Source organism: Neovison vison, chromosome 4 (assembly GCF_020171115.1).
Source record: "Neovison vison isolate M4711 chromosome 4, ASM_NN_V1, whole genome shotgun sequence".
Taxonomy (NCBI): domain Eukaryota; kingdom Metazoa; phylum Chordata; class Mammalia; order Carnivora; family Mustelidae; genus Neogale; species Neogale vison.
In genome coordinates, this window is record NC_058094.1 from 172990933 (window position 1) to 173012178 (window position 21246).

Below are 21246 nucleotides of genomic sequence, written 5' to 3' on the forward strand. Positions count from 1 at the left end.
TTCATCAGCTCAAAAATGGGGAATAAAGGGAACTCAACTTTTTGATGTCATGAAACTCAACCTTTGAATACTTACATTTAATTCATTTTTTAGTATTTCTTCAAGATGATGGCCTACATGATTCTCATCTTCTTTTGTGTCCATAATTATGCAAATGTGTTGTGAAATTCTTTCTGAGATTTAAAAAAAAATATATTAAGTTTCAAACAGAAAATGGAACAAAGCACTAGTATACTAAAATCAAGGCTTAACTGCTATTCGTAACTGTCTAACTACGAAGGTTTTACCTTCATGCCAGTGAAATCACTTGGAGTTTGCACTGCTAAGTCCTTTACCCATTACCACCCATCAATAAAGGTATGTATTCAACTTCATGTAGGTAGCTAACCAGAAAGTTGTGTGAGTGACAGAAATAAGCCATTTTGGCTTAACAATTCAATCCTCCTACATTTATTGGAGTCTCCTAGGAATCCTATAAAAATTCATCTCCCATGCAGATCCCCTTGCCTGGCTAGACAATAGCTGCTGTGTCCAGCTCACTGTGCCCCCTAGCGCCCTGGGTGAGTACTGCAATTTCCTTAGCGTTCCTCTCTATTTGGTAAACACAATTAAGTTCCTGCCCGTTTAAGTGTTACCACAAGTAAAAAGAGCTAAACCAATTTTCTTCAAATTTGTTAGACCTCTTTGACATGATCTGATTCAAAAACATATGACCTAATAATATTCACCTTTGTTAACTCTGCATGCACACTCTCAAAAGATATGCAGCCTTCATCTATAGTGACAGATCTAAAAGGCTATATAAGAAATTGCTATATTGCTGACAATGAAGAAGATGCTGCATGGGGGCACCTGGGTGGCTCAGGTCATGATCTCAGGGTCCTAGGATAGAGCCACGCATCGGACGCTCTGCTCAGCGGGGAGCATGCTTCCCCCCTCTCTGTCTCTGCCTGCCTCTTTGTCTACTTGCGATCCTCTCTTTCTCTGTCAAATAAATAAATAAAATCTTTAAGAAAAAAAAAAAAAAGCAAGTCATATCTATAAGAAGATGCTGCATGGTATTAAATGAAGAATAAAGAAAAAAGGCTGAATTTTAAATAAGAAACCCATCTGATTAGCATTTAACCCAGCCGCTTCTTACATGGACAGCGTTATATAATTTGGTGTACATAAACATTGATATAGTGATAGTTTATCATTTCTCTAACAAAGCTGGGGACAATAGACCTTTTAAAATATTAACAATCTCACCAATTAATAGTACTCCTACTATTATTTCTTCCCACTTATCAAGAATATTTTATGGTGCTGGAGCTAGCTATATGTTCGATCAATACCAATCTTCATGATGACCCTTTATTTCCTGAAGCCATGTAAGAGAGTCCAGGAACTCGACTTCACAGAAAGAATTTTTTTCATGATCACTCTTGCCAAGGCTTTATCAATTCTATTAACATTTTCAAAGAAAAGTTTTGTTGATTCTCTTGTATGTTTATTTTCTAGTTCTTAAATTTCTACTATCCATTATTTTCTTCCTTCTACTATCTGTGGATTTAGTTTGCTGTTTTCTTGAAAAAGGTGCTTAAATTGTTTACTTCCAGCTTTTCCTTTATTATCTGATTACATATAAAGCCTTAAATTTTCCTCTAATTCACAGCCTCAGCTTTATTTCACATATTGTGATATTTTCATTCAGTTTAAATTATTTCTTTTTCCATTTAAAAGATTTAATTCACTTCTCCTCTCATTTAACATTTTGTAATTTCTACTGTAATTTCTCATTTGTTATTTCTCATGAAGTTTCATGAATTACATAGCACATTTTTATTTTTGTGTTTGTTGTACAACAAATTACCATAAATTTAGCAAACACCCTCTAACTAAATCCCAATTCTGTCAGCCAAACAAGAAAGAGAAAACATGGATAGACATGATAAAGCAAAGGGGACAATCTATAAACAATGGGTGAACTGGTCTATCTAGGTGAAAGACAAATGCAAGCTAAGTGTACTATTCTTTCATCTTTTGTTTCAAAGTATACTAAAATAAAAAATATTTTGCCCTCCAAAACAAATAAAGCATAAAAAAGAATGTATATGTTTATGTATATGTACATGTGTATATGTATGTGTCACACACATGCACATGCATATAGTAGGAGACCTTAAAACTCATCTTTTAAAAAACATTTTAACTACTGGATGTGGTGGGTGTAGTAATCTTACTGTGTTAATCACTTCACAATACATACTTATTTCAAATCATCCTGTTAAATGATGTTATGTGTCAATTATATCTCAGTGAAACTGGATAAAAAATAAATTCACCACTCAATTCAGGGAAGACCAACTGAAAAAACCTAGATTTAAGGCAATGTAAAAATAAGTAAGGTAAATCTCTTATCATGGTGATTTCTACACTGTCTGCCAATGTTTTGTAATTCCCAGTTATTTGTACTCCACAGTAGTCTGTGCCAGACTTGTCATTTTCTTTACAGTGTCCACTGTCCCTACTAAGATGTCCTTTCCTCTAGTAATATAAAATCCTCGACCTATCCAGTGCCATTCACATTCTACACACTAGGTTGAATCTTCACCAGTTCCCAAATTCAACGGTTCTCAGCACCAGTTGCCCATCAGAAGCAACTCCTGAGTTGTGAGAAAGAAGCTTTGTTAGTCAATTGCCTTTGAGATTTCTAGTGTCAAATTTTTTAAAGAACCCAAATCCACCCAATTCCTACTCTGACCTGCATGGCTCACTGGAGTTCACAATTTAACCATTTCTTGCCCAATGTTATAAAGGCAATATAAGAAAAAATATGCAACATTCATCACTTACAGATACAAGGCAATTCTTCAGCATTCAATAATATTTGTTAAATTATTAAGCCATATGCAATTGTTAAAATGCTATAGGAATCGAATTCAATATCCAAAAAATTCTGTAAATAGCATATTCATATTTTAACAATATTTTGATGTATGATTATATTCATATATTCATAGAAAAATTAATTTCTATGTAGAGCCGAACTTTCTACACAGAATTTATAAATATAAAAGAAATGAGGGAAACATTGAATAAAGGACCCAACATTATGAGATTGTGATAATATTTAGATGAGTTAATATACCTAAAGTTACATAGAGTGCCTACTCCAAGTAAATCCTTAATAAGTGTTCACATAATAAATGTTGTTACAATCACATGGATTCAACAAAAATTACAAATTAAAATTCTTTTTGTCGACTAAAGATATGACTCATCTCTCATTTCAATTGTTCCCTGCGATCTTAATTATCTCAGTGTTTGTTTGAAGAAAAAGAGGGGCGGGGGACTCCTGGGTGGCTCAGTCCCTTAAGCATTGGACCCTTCCTTTCAGCTCATGTCATGAGTTCACTGTCCTGGGATCCAGCCCCCAGTCCTCTAGCACCCTGCTCAGTGGGGAGTCTGCTTCTCCCACTTCCCCTGCTCCTCTCCCATGCTCACACTCATGCATACAAGTGTGCCCTCTCTCTCTCTTTCAAACAATAAAATTGTTTTTAAAAAAACACATTTGTAGAATTTAAGAAACAACTCAGAGGATCATAGGGAAGAGAGGTAAAAATAAAACAAGGTGAAATCAGAGGGGGAGATAAACCATAAGAGACTCTTAATCATAGGAAACAAACTGAGGGTTGCTAGAGGGGAGGGGGCTGGAGTAACTGGGTAGAGGGCAGGTGATGTACTGAGCACTGGGTATTATATAAGACTGATGAATCACTTATCTCTACCTCTAAAACCAATAATATATTTTATGGTAATTGAATTTAAATAAATTTTTAAAATCCATCTCAATTTTGTCCCACTAATACCTCTCAAGTTTTAATATTTACCCTAAATGCAGTATTTATATATAACAATGAAATACACAACTTGAGTAACAGTCCTATGTTTAATCCCTGAACTTGAAACTAAAATGGATACCTACTGATCATTCACATATGAGTTTACCCATTAGATCAAGGGTCAAGCATCTCTCTCATGTGATGTCTACTAATAATCCCACAAACATACACAGACAACCCTAATTGGGTTAATGTTAATGTACTTAAGATCTTCACCAACAACAGATAACAGCAGAGACTATGCTTGTGCAAAGTAAGTGGAGACTCAAAATTGAAAAGAATGTAGCTAGAGAAGCAGGGCTCAAATAAATTCAAACTCCTTCAATTCCACACTTATTCTAATATCCCCCAACTGAGAGAGGAAAAAATATATAATATTTCAAATTCATTTTTTCATGAAGCACAAGAAGCACAAAACTTTCCAAATATGATTAATATTTATTATTTCTCAAAGCAAAGAATTTAACAACTTCCTTGAGGTTAATAATGAAATAAAAAAAAAAAACAGGAGTCTTTAGAAATGTTACTCTGTTTTTCTAACTATTAGTAAACCACTTCTTAGAAATTGTTCCAGGTTAAAATAAACACAACAATAGCATGGGGGAGGACCATAAAATCGTTCTGCTTCCCGGAATCATAAAAACTCTATTACAAGAATCTAAACTTTTTTCTTGCCCCTCAAAAAGATACAAAGATAAATTAGAAAAATACTGGAATTAAATTCAGATCATACCTGACCTGTCAACCTTATTGCCAATATTAACTTTTAAGTTTTAGTCACTGTACTCTTTTATACAGTATCTTCTTAAAATCTTCCTAAAAGGATGGTTGTGACAAATGAGTTATTTCAATACCTGAACCTGAAGGGTAATTTTCCTCCAAAAAAATCTTTTTTTTAAACACATACTTTCATTTATTGAAAACTATTTATATACAGTATCCAGGTATCACACAACTCAATGTGACTTAATAGAAAATTCCAATGGAACATGACCTGTAGTCTACAGGTTAGTATTAAAAAGCTGTAAGCATTAATTAATAAACCCAAATTTTTCAGTTATTATCCCATCCCCATGTGTGAGAACTTTTAAAGGGTTAAGGTATACCTATAATTGTCAATAGTAATTATGCTAAAAATAAGGTACTCTGATTTTACTTTTATTGACTATACTGGTTAATTTCATATGTCAACTTGACTGAGCAATGGGGTGTTCAAATATTTAGTCAAACATAATGTGGGTGTTTCTGTGAGGGTATTTTTAGATGGTTTACATTTAAACTGGTAAAGTAAGCAAAGCTGATTGCCCTCCTTAATGTGGATGGGCCTCATCCAATTAGTTGAAGACCCGAATAGAACAAAGATTTCACCTGCCAGGTGTAAGAGAGGAACTGCCTGCTTAATCATCTTAGAACCAAAATACTGGCTTTTCCTGGTTCTACAGCAGCCTGCCAGCCTTATAGCCTGAACCGTAACACTGGCTTTGTAGATTTTGAACTTGTCAACATAATTTACAGTGCCCACACCCACTATGTATAACAAATCTAGGCAATGAATATCAATGGCTGCTATCATCAGAAAATGAAAGATGGCTAGACATTTGTTATGTCCTAATTAAAAACTCATACCACCTCTAGTCTTACTAAAGAGATGAAACTAAATGTGATTAAGCTTCTAGAGCCAGCTGTCACTTTGTAGAAGACCAAAAAAAAAAAGCGTAATTGCTCCATGCAAGAATATACTCCTCAAAATTCAAAATAGGACAAAAATCTACAGATCAAACAGGCTGGGTTCAGCAAAAGACAAAGCATAAGCAAAATAAAAGGAATAAAAGGATGGGGAACTCATAGAGTAAGTGAGACTTACCAGGTCTTTGAAACACACACACACACCCTAAAACCATAGTGTCTAGAAATGTAAATCTGATAAAGCTCAGAAGAAGTAAGAAAATTGCTGTAAAATCTTGATAGCTACTACTTTTGAAGAGGGAACAGGTTTTAACTGGATAAAATTGAAAGAAAAAGCCTCTGATATGAGTGGCAAAGTTTTATTCGTGATCTGTGTGATACTACACAGATAAGAACATTACTCTTTAAGCTACAGATCTGGCTTGGATTTTTGTTATCTGTGGTTTGACAGCAAAACGTTTTAAAAAACAGAAGTAGAAAAATATTTATATAAACACACCAGTCCTTTGTCTATAGTTTTACTCATTCAGGAAGTATCTTTCTATAAGATCAAGGGACAAGATAAAGATCTTCACTATATCACATAAGGATACCTAACAAACTGTTAAAACAATAGGTAAACTTTTAAACATTTAAATTAAGAGGAAAGTGATGGGTGCCTAGCTGGCTCAGTCAGTAGAGCATCTGACCTTTGATGCAGGGAGTTGAATTCAAGTCCCCTGGTGGGTGTGGAGTCTACTTAAAAAAATAATAATAATAAAATAAGAATAATTTTAAAAAATAGTAAATTAAGTAAAAAGCTAAAAGTATCGATAACAAGAACATTATTTTTATTCACAGGGTGCTAAGCATTACAAATTCAACTTACCACAGAGTCCTTTAAATTCTAGTTCATAAAAGTGCTGTTACTAATAAATAAATGATATTAGCACCCTTTCAGTAAGAAAAATTGAGCCCCAGAGTAACTCAGCCAAACACTGGATGATTTCTCACTGGGTAATTCACAAATATTATGTAAAATGTTATAATAAATGTACATTCTAACCAAAATCTTACGATGCAGGCAGAATTATCATGTGCTCCTTACAGGTAAAGATTTAAATGATTTGCCTGGGATTATATTCAGCTAACAAACTGAAGAGTCAAGATTCAAACCAGGCAATCTGGTCTAGAATGAAAACCTCAAACATTCCACATGCTGATAGAACCTATAATCAAAATAAGTAATTTCCTAATTCAGGAGTTTTCCCACTTTTTTTAACTGGAGCCACACAGTCAAATGGTAGTCTCATACATTCATGGAATAAACAAGATTCTCTGCAGTTTCTAGCAAATCCTTCTCTTCCAAATGCTAAGGCCTAAGAGGTTTTAATAAAAAATGACATTATAGTAGGGGAAAATATAGTCTTTTCTTCATTGCTTTTAATTAAGTACCTGGCAAACTTCCAAGACTTACTTTATTTCATTAATTAAAAGCCCAATGTTTCCGCTGTGTAACATTCCTGAAATTTAAATAACATCTTAGAAATGCTACCCTTCAGGGCCAAATGAAGATATACTGATCTCTAACTTTCTCTGCATGGGTATGCACTACAATTACCTCTGTGTCATTTCCCTAAGTTTAACACATTATGAATTTGTGTAACCACCACATCAGCATACCAAGCTGTTCAATCCCTCATGTCATCTCTGTATTCACCCTTGCTGCAAGGTGGGCAAACTCTGATTTTTGTTGTTTCTATAGTTCAGTCTCTTTCAGACTATCACAGATGGAATCACTCAAAATGTAACCTTTTGAGAATATCATCCAGCACTGGGTAGAATTACTCTGAGATTTAAATTATTTGACATATTGACAGTTTGTATCATTTCTGAGTTGTACTCCATTATACAGATGTACCACATTTTATCAATTCATCCAAAGGAGAACATTTTGACTGCTAAATACTTTTGAAGATTATGAACAGAACTGCCATAAAACATTCATAGTTTTCTATGTGGGTGTAAGGTTTCCTTTCTCTAGGGTAAATGCACTGGGAAAGGATTCTGGCTCATATGGTAAATATACATTTTTCTCTTTAAGAACTCTCAAACAGCATTCCAGCTTGGCTGTACCATTTTACCTTACCATCAGCAATGCATGACATTGGAGCACTATTCTTTTTCCCCCTCAACCTCTGGCTTCTGTAGCTCAGATTGAAAATTTTCCAATGATCTACCTTACCTTCACTAGAACTTTCTCTGATATCTCTATTCTGTTATTAAGCCATTTGGTAAGTTTTTCACTTTGGTTGATGTATTTTTCAGTTCTAGAATTTCTATTTGGCTTTTCTTTAGATTTTCTACGTCTTTCTTTCAAGAGAATTTCCCCTTATTTGCACCATCTTTATAATCAGGACTTTAAAGTATTTGCCAGGTAATTCCCAACATTAGTGTCATCTCAACATGAGCCTCTAAATGGTTCTTTCCCAATTTAAGTTTCTATTTTCATAGTTCTTTGTATTCCCACTCATCTTGGATTATATCCTGAATATCTAGGTAATATTCTCTTGCACAAGTCTCTCCTGTACACTCCATCTCTCTAGTGTACCCCTTTTCAGCACTTCTACCAGAGAGCTGGGACTTTATCCCACTTTGCACACCTCCCACGACTATATCCAGAAGCAAAGTTAAGCAAAAGAAAGACAGCAAGAACAGCAACAGTGTTCGCCCCACCTCTTCAAGCCACAGCAATTCTGACACTAGAACAATGTCACTTCTCTCAGAATTTTATAAATCTCTGGGCATCCATTGTTGCCACTGTCAGTGCCACTACAGCCACAGGTTTGCTTGGGAAGATAATCATTAGAGGAGGGAGGGAAAAAAAAAAAAGGTAATCTTCACTATTGGAACATTAGGAGATTCCTTCTTGCCTATGTAACCAGAGTCAGGGGGCTTCTCTTGGAACTCTGCCTACTCCAATGCTCACTTGGCAGCTTTGGGCCACACTGGATCCAAGTCAGGATATAGCAGAGGAACAAAATGATAATATTCACTGATCATTACATAGTACTGGAAAGTTCGGTATTATTCACTGTTCTACCTGCTACTACTTTATTCATAACCTCAAATACCTAAATACCTATTCTATTTACTCTGTTCACGTTCATTCAGTGGGAGAATAAGGGATTCTTGTTCCACCTTACCCAGAACCAGAATACTATGTCTTTTTACCCAAGAACGATTATAATAAAATTCTATGCCTTAATATAGAACTCAATTGATTTTTTATGAAAGTTTCTAAACTTTTAGAGGCACCTGGATGGTGCACTTGGTTAAGCGTCTCACTTTTCAGCTCAGTTCATGATCTCTCGGTCATGTGATCGAGCCCCACATTGGGCTATGCACTCGGAAAGAGTCTGCTAAAGTTATTCTCTCCCTCCGCTCCACACGCCACCCCCATGCACACGCTCTCTTTAAAATGAAAAAATAAAGCTTCTAAATCATAAAACTTTCTACCCTAGTTTTATTGATAGCATTTATCTTTACCCCTTAGTATAAAAATATCACTTGCAATCAACTGTACCTCAGAGTCACTGAAACATGGTTGAAATGAAGTGCTCGTTACATGCCTACCCAGTCACAAAAGATCACACTACTGTCAATGGCTGCTTATCTAACAGAACAGAACAATATTATCCACGTTACACCACTAGAGTAGAGACCATGTAAACATTTCAAAATCAAACCCACAGGGGCACCTGGGTGGCTCAGTGGGTTAAACCCCTGCCTTTGGCTCAGGTTATGATCTCAGGGTCTTGGGATCAAGCCCCGCATGAGGCTCTTTGCTCATCGGGGAGCCTGCTTCTCTCTCTCTCTCTCTCTCTCTCTCTCTCTGCCTGCCTCTCTGCCTACTTGTTATCTTTCTCTGTCAAATAAATAAAATCTTAAAAAAAAAAAATCAAACCCACAGTCTCATTTGCATATTTATTAACAACTTAAGAATATTCTCCAACAGAACCCTAATTCAGATGCTTCAAGACATAGAATTTTACTTAGAAGTCTGCTGCCTCAGTGGTTCACAATGTACTAGAGAGACAACATTCTCAAATCTCAAAACCAATTAAGCATTTACTGAAACACATGAAGATATATAAAATAGGGGACAATTTCTCACAAGGTCAGTTGTCATTTTGTGCTAGACTTTCCTATGGTACAACTACGTACTACTGGTTCCAAATTAAAGTGAGAAAAGACATGGAAGTTCTTCCTTCCAACAGAAAATGGTCCTCTGCCTCTGTTAATTTCTTTGCTCTTCACAGAGTTGATAGTAGCAGAGAGGCAGAAACATTATCAGTACTCCAACCATCTACCCTGGAGAGAGCAGGAAAGAACTCCTAGCATGATAGCCAGAATGTCCATATTTTCAATAGATCACCAGATTCATCTGACAAACTCCTGAAATTCTCTCAAGCTTCATTGAAGTCATAAGTACAAATGGAATTTTTTCAGGGCTTTTAATCCCCTGGTTTAATATGCTTTGCAATCTAAAATTTAACCACCTTTTGTTAGGATACATGATTTAGCAAAATATTTTCATGTACAACATGTTGTCAAAAAATGTTTAATTCTAGTGTTATTCTAAAGTCCTCTATATGAAACGGGAGCTATCATGTATAAATTTTTAAGTTTATAAATGAGTCTAAAAACTAGTATATAATATACTCATGGGTATGTGGTCTGGCAAAATATATTCATTTACAATATGTCAAAAATATTTAACTCCAGTATTATTCCAAAGTCCTTTATAGGAAGTAAGAGATACCATATAAAGAAGTTTATGAATAAGGTCAAACTAATAATGTGGGATGCCAGCGTGGCTTAGTCACTTAAGTATCTGCTTTCAGCTCAGGTCCTGGGATGGAGTCCCACATAGAGTTCCCTGCTCAGGGGGGAGCCTGCTTCTCCCTCTCTCTCCATCCCTTACCCTACTTGTGCTCCTTCTCGCTGACAAAGACATAAATAAAATCTTTAAAAAAATAATAATGTAATATACTCATCTTTTAAGGTTCCTCTTATTGTCCTTGAACACTGGACCTGTTAGTATACATGAACTATATGGGTCTCCTCCATCTATTAGAAAATACATGTAAATTTGGAGTCTTCCCATTGAATTTCAGAAAAACAGTAATATTAAAGTTTTCTAACATGTGCACCCTTCTCTATCACATGAAAGACTCAGAGACACACTAAAAGGATCAACGAATACCTAGAAATATGCCTACAATGAATAATCAGTAAGGACTCAGCACACCTGGATGGCTCAGTCATGAGTTTCCACTCAGGTCATGATCTCAGGGACCTGGGATCAAGCACTCAGTGCAGAGTCTGCTTGTCCCTCTCCCTCTCTCTCTGCTCCTCCCCCAGCCCTCTAATAAATAAAATCTATTTTAAAAAGTAATAATCAGTAACAGCTCAAGAGTGGTCTGGATGGTGTGTTTTACAAGGTTTCAAATATCGCCGAGTAGAGGCAAATCTAAATACCAGTTAGTTCCACCACCAAGTGGCCAAAAAATCCAGGTCAGCATTGTTTTCTTAGATCTAACATCACGACTTCATCAAGGCTCATTATTTACTACACTGACCTATTAAGCCAAAATTTTAGTATTCTTAGATAAATAAACAACTGTATAAAATCCAACATTACTCACATCCAAAAGATGTTTCCAGTCCTAAACCATTCAAAATGACAGTCATCTGCCATTCACTTTTTAATTCCTTCAGTCAACAGGCGATCTGAGTATATTTTCTCTCTCACAGCAAAGACTGTAAAATAGTATTAAACAGAATCACAACTGCTGAGCCCTGAGGTCCATGTCTCATTTTAATAGATAGGAAAAGGCCTCAGATTTCCCTAAATATCTTAAAAGAGGAAACTTTTAGAACAGAGAGGGAGGCAGCATATGGCCAATAAAGGAAAAAAACCAACAAGCCATGTCTACAGGACAAGTGGACAACAGGGATGATACAGAGAGACTTGTAAAAGACATCACACATACCCACTGTAAAAGGTTAAAATGGTCTTCATTTTAAGAAGTTATCGCTACTGTTGATTATACATGTTTCAAATGAAGGGCAATGGTAATGATACACAGGGAGATTTTTTTTCAAGATTTGTTAGATCAGATCTTCACCACATTTTTAAATGAGTCACTGAAATCAGGATTAAGTTTCCTACCTTACAACTACAAGTAAGGAGCATTAACGTGACACCTCGTCTCTTGAACATGTTTTTACCTGTAACATACTACTATTTTCCAAGTAAATGATGCAATATATATATTGTTTTCCAAAGTATATATTCTGAGTTAAAAGAAATTAACTTAAAGGAAATACAATTTTTAAAGCCTAATGACAACCAGTATATTTACAAAGTGTATCGTTCTTTAAGCATAAACATCTTGTTTGGAGTTTTTGTTGTTTTAAATTCTACCTCCATCAGAGTCAAGTATAATTGGTTGGCTTTTGTCTTATCAAGTCTTATTTAGCTAGTTGCTTAGTAACTCACTGTGACCTTAGAAGTTTTTGAATATGACAAATTAACTTCCTTATGTTTTAATTAACATCTCACTAGTGACAAATAAAAGAAATTATAAAACTAAAGTGCACTCTACTTTCTCTAATCTTCACCCAAATATTTAACTTTCTAATTTACATTTTTTTACAGTAAGATTCCAAAGAAACCAAACTGCTATTAAATTATATTGCAACCTTCCTGTTCTAACTAATTAAAGCTTGACGCAAATGTTCTTACAGATTCACGTAAGATACACTCACAGTATTGCTTTCAAGACAGTGAAGAACAAAAACTTATGTACAAAGAAGTTATGGTATTAATGTGAAAATGTGGAAAATAAAGAATCACAGTCAAAAGCCAGATACATCAAAAATTATAGTTTCTACGTAAATCTTAGCTGTCACACTGCATTGTTCAAAAAGCATGGTTAATGACATAAATGGTGCCATCACTGGATATTTAACAAGAAAAACCTGATGAAGACATACCACAGATGCAGAACACTGTCCAGTTACAGATGGAGAAAACCTGATTTAAAGTTTCTCATTCTTTCAATTTGATTAAGAAGATTAAAAATATATTGCACTTAAACTACAATGATATTAAGTGTAAATATGAATCACAAAAATAATAAGGCATTAGTTTCTTCCTATGCATAGAACACATAATATCACAATGAGTCTTCCTAGTTCTCATGAGTCTTCCTAGTTCTCATTAACACTGAATCTATTTTATTCACATGTGATTTTATTTTATTTCTTTCAGTCAGAGCCAATTTATAAGTACATTCAGCTACTTTCAATGTATAAGCACAAAATGATTCAAATGCTTTCCTACAAACAAACAAAAGCAGCCATATGGGGATTCATAATTTACCTGTTCAAAAATGCTTAATAATAAAAGAATTGCTTTTCTATCCGTGATGTTGGAAAAAAACCCCATTTTCAGAAAATATTTTAAGATTCTGAATCAATAGATGTTGTATTTGAGGAATCAAAGTCCATTAATTTAACAAATAGGAAACATTTTTTATGTGAATATTAACTATTTTTAACGACTATTAACTAAAGTCACTGAAAAATTAAAGTATTTTCTGTTTTCACTCTTTTCCCATGTTTACATAAACCATCCTATGACAAGAGGCATCATGAGGCTTTTTTTATAGAACAAGCTTTCTTGGGTTTGTACAATTATAATCCAGAAAGAATAAAACAATTTTTTAAACAGCTTTTAGCCACAAAATTAAATATATTAAAAGATTAGTTGAAGGATGATGGTAGAAAATAAATGTAATCTCTTATTTTAAAATTCCATGAGGGTACTATGAAAATTTAAAAATACTGCTCCTTTTGTCAAGATAGGATCTGTCAGCATGTTAAATTAAGTTTTGGTTGGGACTGTATGTCATATGTAAATCTAGATAAAATATGTTACTGCTGGCATCTGTTAGTATTTTAATGGTTTGGGTACGTCTGAGCAAGCAGAAGAGGCTTGGGGGTAGGGGGGCTTAACCAGCTGTGTGTCCAAAGTATAATACCTCTTTGTTAAGTAGCTATTTATAAACTTATCCTGTAATTTCAGTATCTTGTTGAGATTATTAATCACACTACTCTCTGGAAAAGTTTGCTTTAAATTTCACTTACAGAAGCCTATAAGGATTAAATAATAAAGAACAATGACCAGAACCAACTCTTTACTTTAGGAAAAATAGTAGTAAAATGCTGCTTTGAATCTCCGTAGCAATTGGCTTGGAAAGCAGGAGGGGACCAATTTCATGACTTCTGGCAACCAGTAGAGCTTAAAGACTGGAGTTTTAAAGGTCAGCCAGTGTGGGTGGGACAGAGCCCTGAGGGCACTGAGCTGCTCTTAGAGAGAAGGCAAAACCAACAATCCATCAACAGACAGCTTAGAAATAGCAATCTGAAGAGAACCCAGGGCACACATTGGAGAAGTAAGGTGCTCATCTCAGAGCACTTCCCAGAGAGGCAGTGTTCAGTGACAGACAACTCCTGGAACAAAGGAACTGGCAGGCACCATCTCCCTCTCCCATCCCTCAGCATAAGAACAGGGCCACATACAGGGAACTAGCACAGCACCTATACTTCACTTGCTTACACCAAGCCCTAACTCCCCTGGGCTTCAGTAGAACTACCTTTTCCAGTCTCACTTGCCTCGATCCCATTACAGTGGGCCCTACCCCCTGAAGGCCAGCCTAATCCCTTGGGAACATTGCAGAGCCTGAACTCTGTTCAACGCTCTGAACTGAGAATGTTGCTTCTCATCACACGCAGACCAGAGAACCCCTACGTAGAAAAAGCCACAGTTCCGGAACCAAACCCTGCCCACAGCAGACGTAAAGACTCTGCAGACAACTGGCCTGAAGGATAAAGCAGAGAGGACAAAACAGCTGAGTGCACACAACACATATTGGAGACACTCATAGAAACACCAGGCTATGGGGAACAGGAAACACTGCACAGAAGGGCACTACAGGACATCTTCTTCCGAACATCATTATCCTCAAGAACAGGAGTTGTAGCTGATTTTCCTAAAACAAAGAAATAGGCATAGAGACTTAGACAAGATGAGAAGACAAAAATATTTATCCCAAATGAAATAAGATAAGGCCATAGCCAGAATCTAAGTAAAATAGCTATGTCACACACTGGATAGAGCATTTAAAGCAAGGAACATACAGATTCTCACTAGACTTGAGAAAAAGAGTGGAAAACATAAGTGAGACCCTTAACAAAGAGATAAGGAATAACATAGCAGAGATAAAGGACTCAATACATGAAAGGAACAAATTAATGAACTAGAAGACAATGAGTAATGGAAACTAATCAAGCTGAACAAAATAGAATGAAAAGAACTATGTAACATGAGAATAGACTTAGGGAACACAGTAACTCCATATTACTTCATATTACAGGAGTCCAAGAAGAAAAAGAGAATGGGGGCAAAAATAAAATTTGAAGAAATAGCTAAAAACTTCATCTGGGGAAGGTAATAGATATCCAGATGCAGGACATACAGATAATCCCAACAAAATCAACAAAGCAGATCCACAGCAAGACATAATGCAATTAAATTGGAAAAATATAAAGATAAAAAAATTTTAAAGCAGCAAGACAAGAAACAGTAACATAGAAGGGAAATGCCATAAGGCTACCAGAGAATTTTTCAGCAGAACCTTCCCAAGCAGAAGAGAGTGGCATGATAGAGTCAAAGTGCTGAATGTGAAAAATATGTACCCAAGAACACTCTATACAGCAAGGCTATCATTCAGAATAGAAAAAGAAATAAAGAGTTTCCCGGACAAACCACAACTAAATGAGTTCATGAGCACTATACCAGTCCTATAACAAATATTAAAGGGAATTCCTTGAAGGAAAAGGAGAGATCAGAAGTGACAGTTTGAAGGTAAGAAACAAAAAACAGTAAAAATGAGTATTTCTGTTTAAAAAACAAACAGGGCGCCTGGGTGGCTCAGTGGGTTAAGCCGCTGCCTTCGGCTCAGGTCATGATCTCAGAGTCCTGGGATCGAGTCCCGCATCGGGCTCTCTGCTCAGCAGGGAGCCTGCTTCCCTCTCTCTCTCTCTGCCTGCCTCTCTGTCTACTTGTGATTTCTCTCTGTCAAATAAATAAAATCTTTAAAAAAAAAAATTATAAAAAATAAAATAAAATAAAATAAAAAAATAAAAAACAAACAAACAAAAAAACAAAAAAACCTCAGTCAAGAAACTCACAAAATAAAAGAGTGGAAAACATGACAACATGTACTTAAAACAGGAGGAAAGGAGTAAAGAATGGCTTCAAACTTAAGCAACCATCAACTTAACATAGACTGCTATATGCAGGAGAGGTTATATACAAATTTAATGGTAACCATATATCAAGAGAAAGAAATCCAAATAGATTATTAAAGAAAATCAACAGAACATGAAAGAAAGCAAGAAAAGATCAGAGAAAATCTTCAGAAACAACCATATAACACAAGAATCAGAAATGAATACATGTCTATCAATAATTACTTTGAATGTAAATGGACTAAATGCTCCAATCAAAACACAGAGTAACAGAATGGATTAAGAAAACAAGACCCGGGCGCCTGGGTGGCTCAGTGGGTTAAGCTGCTGCCTTCGGCTCAGGTCATGATCTCAGGGTCCTGGGACCGAGTCCCGCATCAGGCTCTCTGCTCAGCAGGTAGCCTGCCGCCTCTCTGCCTACTTGTGATCTCTCTCTGTCAAATAAATAAATAAAATCTTAAAAAAAAAAAAAAAAAACAAGACCCATTTATATGCTGCCTACAAGAGACTCATTTTAGACCTAAAGACACCTGCAGATTAAAAGTGAGGGATGGAGAATGATCACTCAAATGGATGTCAAAAGAAAGCCAGAGTAACAACACTGTATCAGACAGAATAGGCTTTAAAACAAAGACTTTAAAAAGAGACAGAAGGACACTATCTAATAATAAAAGGAGATAACCCAGCAAGAGGACGACACAGTTGTAAATATTCATGCACCCAACCTAGGAGTGCCAAAACAATAAGAGTTAAAAACAAACGAGGAAGGAGTCAAGATGGCGGAGAAGTAGCAGGCTGAGACTACTTCAGCTAGCAGGAGATCAGCTAGAGAGCTTATCTAAAGATTGCAAACACCTGCAAATCCATCAGCAGATCGAAGAGAAGAAGAACAGCAATTCTAGAAACAGAAAAACAACCACTTTCTGAAAGGTAGGACTAGCGGAGAAGTGAATCCAAAGCGACGGGAAGATAGATCCCGGGGGGAGGGGCCGGCTCCCGGCAAGCGGCGGAGCAACGGAGCACAAAATCGGGACTTTTAAAAGTCTGTTCCGCTGAGGGACATTGCTCCGGAGGCTAAACCGGGGCGAAGCCCAAACGGGGTCGGCGTGACCTCAGGTCTCGCAGGGTCACAGAAGGATCAGGGGAGTCTGAGTGTTGCAGAGCTTGCGGATATTGGAACAGGAAACCCGGCTACAGAGTCAGAGCCGACAGTAAGTTCACAGCTCGGTGTTGCCTTGAACAGGTCGCAGGCTCGGTGAGCTCGGAGCGCGGCCGGAGGTCAGGCAGACGGGAGTTACTAGGAGCTATTCGCTGAGGGCGCACTGGGGAGCGGGGCCCTGGGCTCTCGGCTCCTCCGGGCCGGAGACCAGGAGGCCGCCATTTGTATTCCCGTCCTCCGGAACTCTACGGAAAGCGCTCAGGGAACAAAAGCTCCTGAAAGCAAAGCCTAGCGGATCACTCAGCACGGCCCCTGGTAAGGGCGGTGCAATTCCGCCTGGGGCAAAGACACTTGAGAATCACTACAACAGGCCCCTCCCCCAGAAGATCAACAAGAAATCAAGGCAAGACCAAGTTCACCTACCAAGGAGTGCAGTTTCAATACCAAGGAGAGCAGCAGAATTTCAGAGGAGGAGAAAGAAAAGCACGGAACTCATGGCTTTCTCCCTGTGATTTTTTAGTCTTGCAGTTAATTTAATTTTTTTCTTTTTCATTTTTTTTCTCTTCTTCTACTAAAATTTTTTTTAACTTTTACCCTTTTCTTTTTTAACGTTTTTTTAACTAGTTTATCTAATATATTTTTTTACTTTTCCTTATTCGTTTTCTTTTAATTCTTTTTTCTTTTTTTTCTTTCTTTATTTTTGAACCTCTTTTTATCCCCAAATCAGAAGAGATCCCAATCTCTTCAATCTCTTTTTCTAATTCTTTTTTTAGTTCTTGATTGAATTTTTAATTCAATCTTTTTTTAATTCTTCTTTTTTCTTTTTTTTTTTCTTTCTTTTTGAACCAGTTTTTATCCCCAAATCAGAAGAGACCCCAATCAGAAGAGATTGGGAGATCCCAATCAGAAGAGATCCCAATCAGAGGAGATCCCTCACCCAATCGTGAGGGGGGATTTCTCCCCCCTCACAATTTGGGATCTCTTCTGATTTGGTTAAAGCATATTTTCCTGGGATTGTTGCCACCCTTTTAGTATTTTACTTGCTCCTTCATATACTCTTAGCTGGACAAAATGACAAGGCAGAAAAATTCACAAAAAAAAAAGAACAAGAGGCAGTACCAAAGGCTAGGGACCTAATCAATACAGACATTGGTAATATGTCAGATCTAGAGTTCAGAATGACAATTCTCAAGGTTCTAGCCGGGCTTGAAAAAGGCATGGAAGATATTAGAGAAACCCTCTCCAGAGATATAAAAACCCTTTCTGGAGAAATAAAAGAACTAAAATCTAACCAAGTTGAAATCAAAAAAGCTATTAATGAGGTTCAATCAAAAATGGAGGCTCTCACTGCTAGGATAAATGAGGCAGAAGAAAGAATTAGCGATATAGAAGACCAAATGACAGAGAATAAAGAAGCTGAGCAAAAGAGGGACAAACAGCTACTGGACCATGAGGGGAGAATTCGAGAGATAAGTGACACCATAAGACGAAACAACATTAGAATAATTGGGATTCCAGAAGAAGAAGAAAGAGAGAGGGGAGAAGAAGGTATACTGGAGAGAATTATTGGGGAGAATTTCCCCAATATGGCAAAGGGAGCAAGCATCAAAATTCAGGAGGTTCAGAGAACGCCCCTCAAAATCAATAAGAATAGGCCCACACCCCGTCACCTAATAGTAAAATTCACAAGCCTTAGTGACAAAGAGAAAATCCTGAAAGCAGCCCGGGAAAAGAAGTCTGTAACATACAATGGTAAAAGTATTAGATTGGCAGCTGACTTATCCACAGAGACCTGGCAGGCCAGAAGGAGCTGGCATGGTATTTTCAGAGGACTAAACGAGAAAAACATGCAGCCAAGAATACTATATCCAGCTAAGCTATCATTGAAAATAGAAGGAGAGATACAAAGCTTCCAGGACAAACAAAAACTGAAAGAATTTGCAAACACCAAACCAGCTCTACAGGAAATACTGAAAGGGGTCCTTTAAGCAAAGACAGAGCCTACAGGTGGTAGATCAGAAAGGAACAGAGACAATATACAGTAACAGTCACCTTACAGGCAATACAATGGCACTAAAATCATATCTCTCAATAGTTACCCTGAATGTTAATGGGCTAAATGCCCCAATCAAAAGACACAGAGTATCAGAATGGATAAAAAAACAAAACCCATCTATATGTTGCCTCCAAGAAACTCATTTTAAGCCCGAAGACGCCTCCAGATTTAAAGTGAGGGGGTGGAAAAGAATTTACCATGCTAATGGACATCAGAAGAAAGCAGGAGTGGCAATCCTTATATCAGATCAATTAGATTTTAAGCCAAAGACTATAATAAGAGGTGAGGAAGGACACTATATCATACTCCAAGGGTCTGTCCAACAAGAAGATCTAACAATTTTAAATATCTATGCCCCCAATGCGGGAGCAGCCAACTATATAAACCAATTAAAAACAAAGTCAAAGAAACACATCAACAATAATACAATAATAGTAGGGGACTTTAACACTCCCCTCACTGAAATGGACAGATCATCCAAGCAAAAGATCAACAAGGAAATAAAGGCCTTAAATGATACACTGGATGAGATGGACATCACAGATATATTCAGAACATTTCATCCCAAACGAACAGAATACACATTCTTCTCTAGTGCACATGGAACATTCTCCAGAATAGATCACATCCTCGGTCCTAAATCAGGACTCAACCGGTATCAAAAGATTGGGATCATTCCCTGCATATTTTCAGACCACAATGCTCTGAAGCTAGAACTCAACCACAAGAGGAAGTTTGGAAAGAACCCAAATACATGGAGACTAAACAGCATCCTTCTAAAGAATGAATGGGTCATCCGGAAATTAAAGAAGAATTGAAAAAAATCATGGAAACAAATGATAATGAAAATACAACGGTTCAAAATCTGTGGGACACAACAAAGGCAGTCCTGAGAGGAAAATATATAGCGGTACAAGCCTTTCTCAAGAAACAAGAAAGGTCTCAGGTACACAACCTAACCCTACACCTAAAGGAGCTGGAGAAAGAATAAGAAAGAAACCCTAAGCCCAGCAGGAGAAGAGAAATCATAAAGATCAGAGCAGAAATCAATGAAATAGAAACCAAAAAAACAATAGAACAAATCAATGAAACTAGGAGCTGGTTCTTTGAAAGAATTAATAAAATTGATAAACCCCTGGCCAGACTTATCAAAAAGAAAAGAGAAAGGACCCAAATAAATAAAATCATGAATGAAAGAGGAGAGATCACAACTAACACCAAAGAAATACAAACTATTATAAGAACATACTATGAGCAACTCTACGCCAACAAATTTGACAATCTGGAAGAAATGGATGCATTCCTAGAAACATATAAACTACCAAAATTGAACCAGGAAGAAATAGAAAGCCTGAACAGACCCATAACCAGTAAGGAGATTGAAACAGTCATTAAAAATCTCCAAACAAACAAAAGCCCAGGGCCAGATGGCTTCCCGGGGGAATTCTACCAAACATTTAAAGAAGAACTAATTCCTGTTCTCCTGAAACTGTTCCAAAAAATAGAAATGGAAGGAAAACTCCCAAACTCATTTTATGAGGCCAGCATCACCTTGATCCCAAAACCAGACAAGGATCCCATCAAAAAAGAGAACTACAGACCAATATCCTTGATGAACACAGATGCGAAAATTCTCACCAAAATATTAGCCAATAGGATTCAACAGTACATTAAAAGGATTATTCACCACGACCAAGTGGGATTTATCCCAGGGCTGCAAGGTTGGTTCAACATCCGCAAATCAGTCAATGTGATACAACACATCAATAAAAGAAAGAACAAGAACCATATGATACTCTCAATAGATGCTGAAAAAGCATTTGACAAAGTACAGCAACCCTTCCTGATCAAAACTCTTCAAAGTGTAGGGATAGAGGGCACATACCTCAATATCATCAAAGCCATCTATGAAAAACCCACCGCAAATATCATTCTCAATGGAGAAAAACTGAAAGCTTTTCCACTAAGGTCAGGAACACGGCAGGGATGTCCATTATCACCACTGCTATTCAACATAGTACTAGAAGTCCTAGCCTCAGCAATCAGACAACAAAAGGAAATTAAAGGCATCCAAATCGTCAAAGAAGAAGTCA

General features: G+C 36.7%; 1 protein-coding gene across 2 annotated transcripts in view; it reads right to left on the minus strand.

Annotated features, from left to right (window-relative positions):
* Positions 1–21246, minus strand: part of CRPPA (CDP-L-ribitol pyrophosphorylase A) — a 305237-nt gene that overhangs the window by 160833 nt on the left and 123158 nt on the right. For both annotated transcript variants that reach the window (XM_044246136.1, XM_044246137.1), the window contains exon 6: positions 76–173. In XM_044246136.1, coding sequence (XP_044102071.1) covers positions 76–173 — 98 coding nt within the window. The remainder of the gene's footprint in view (positions 1–75; positions 174–21246) is intronic.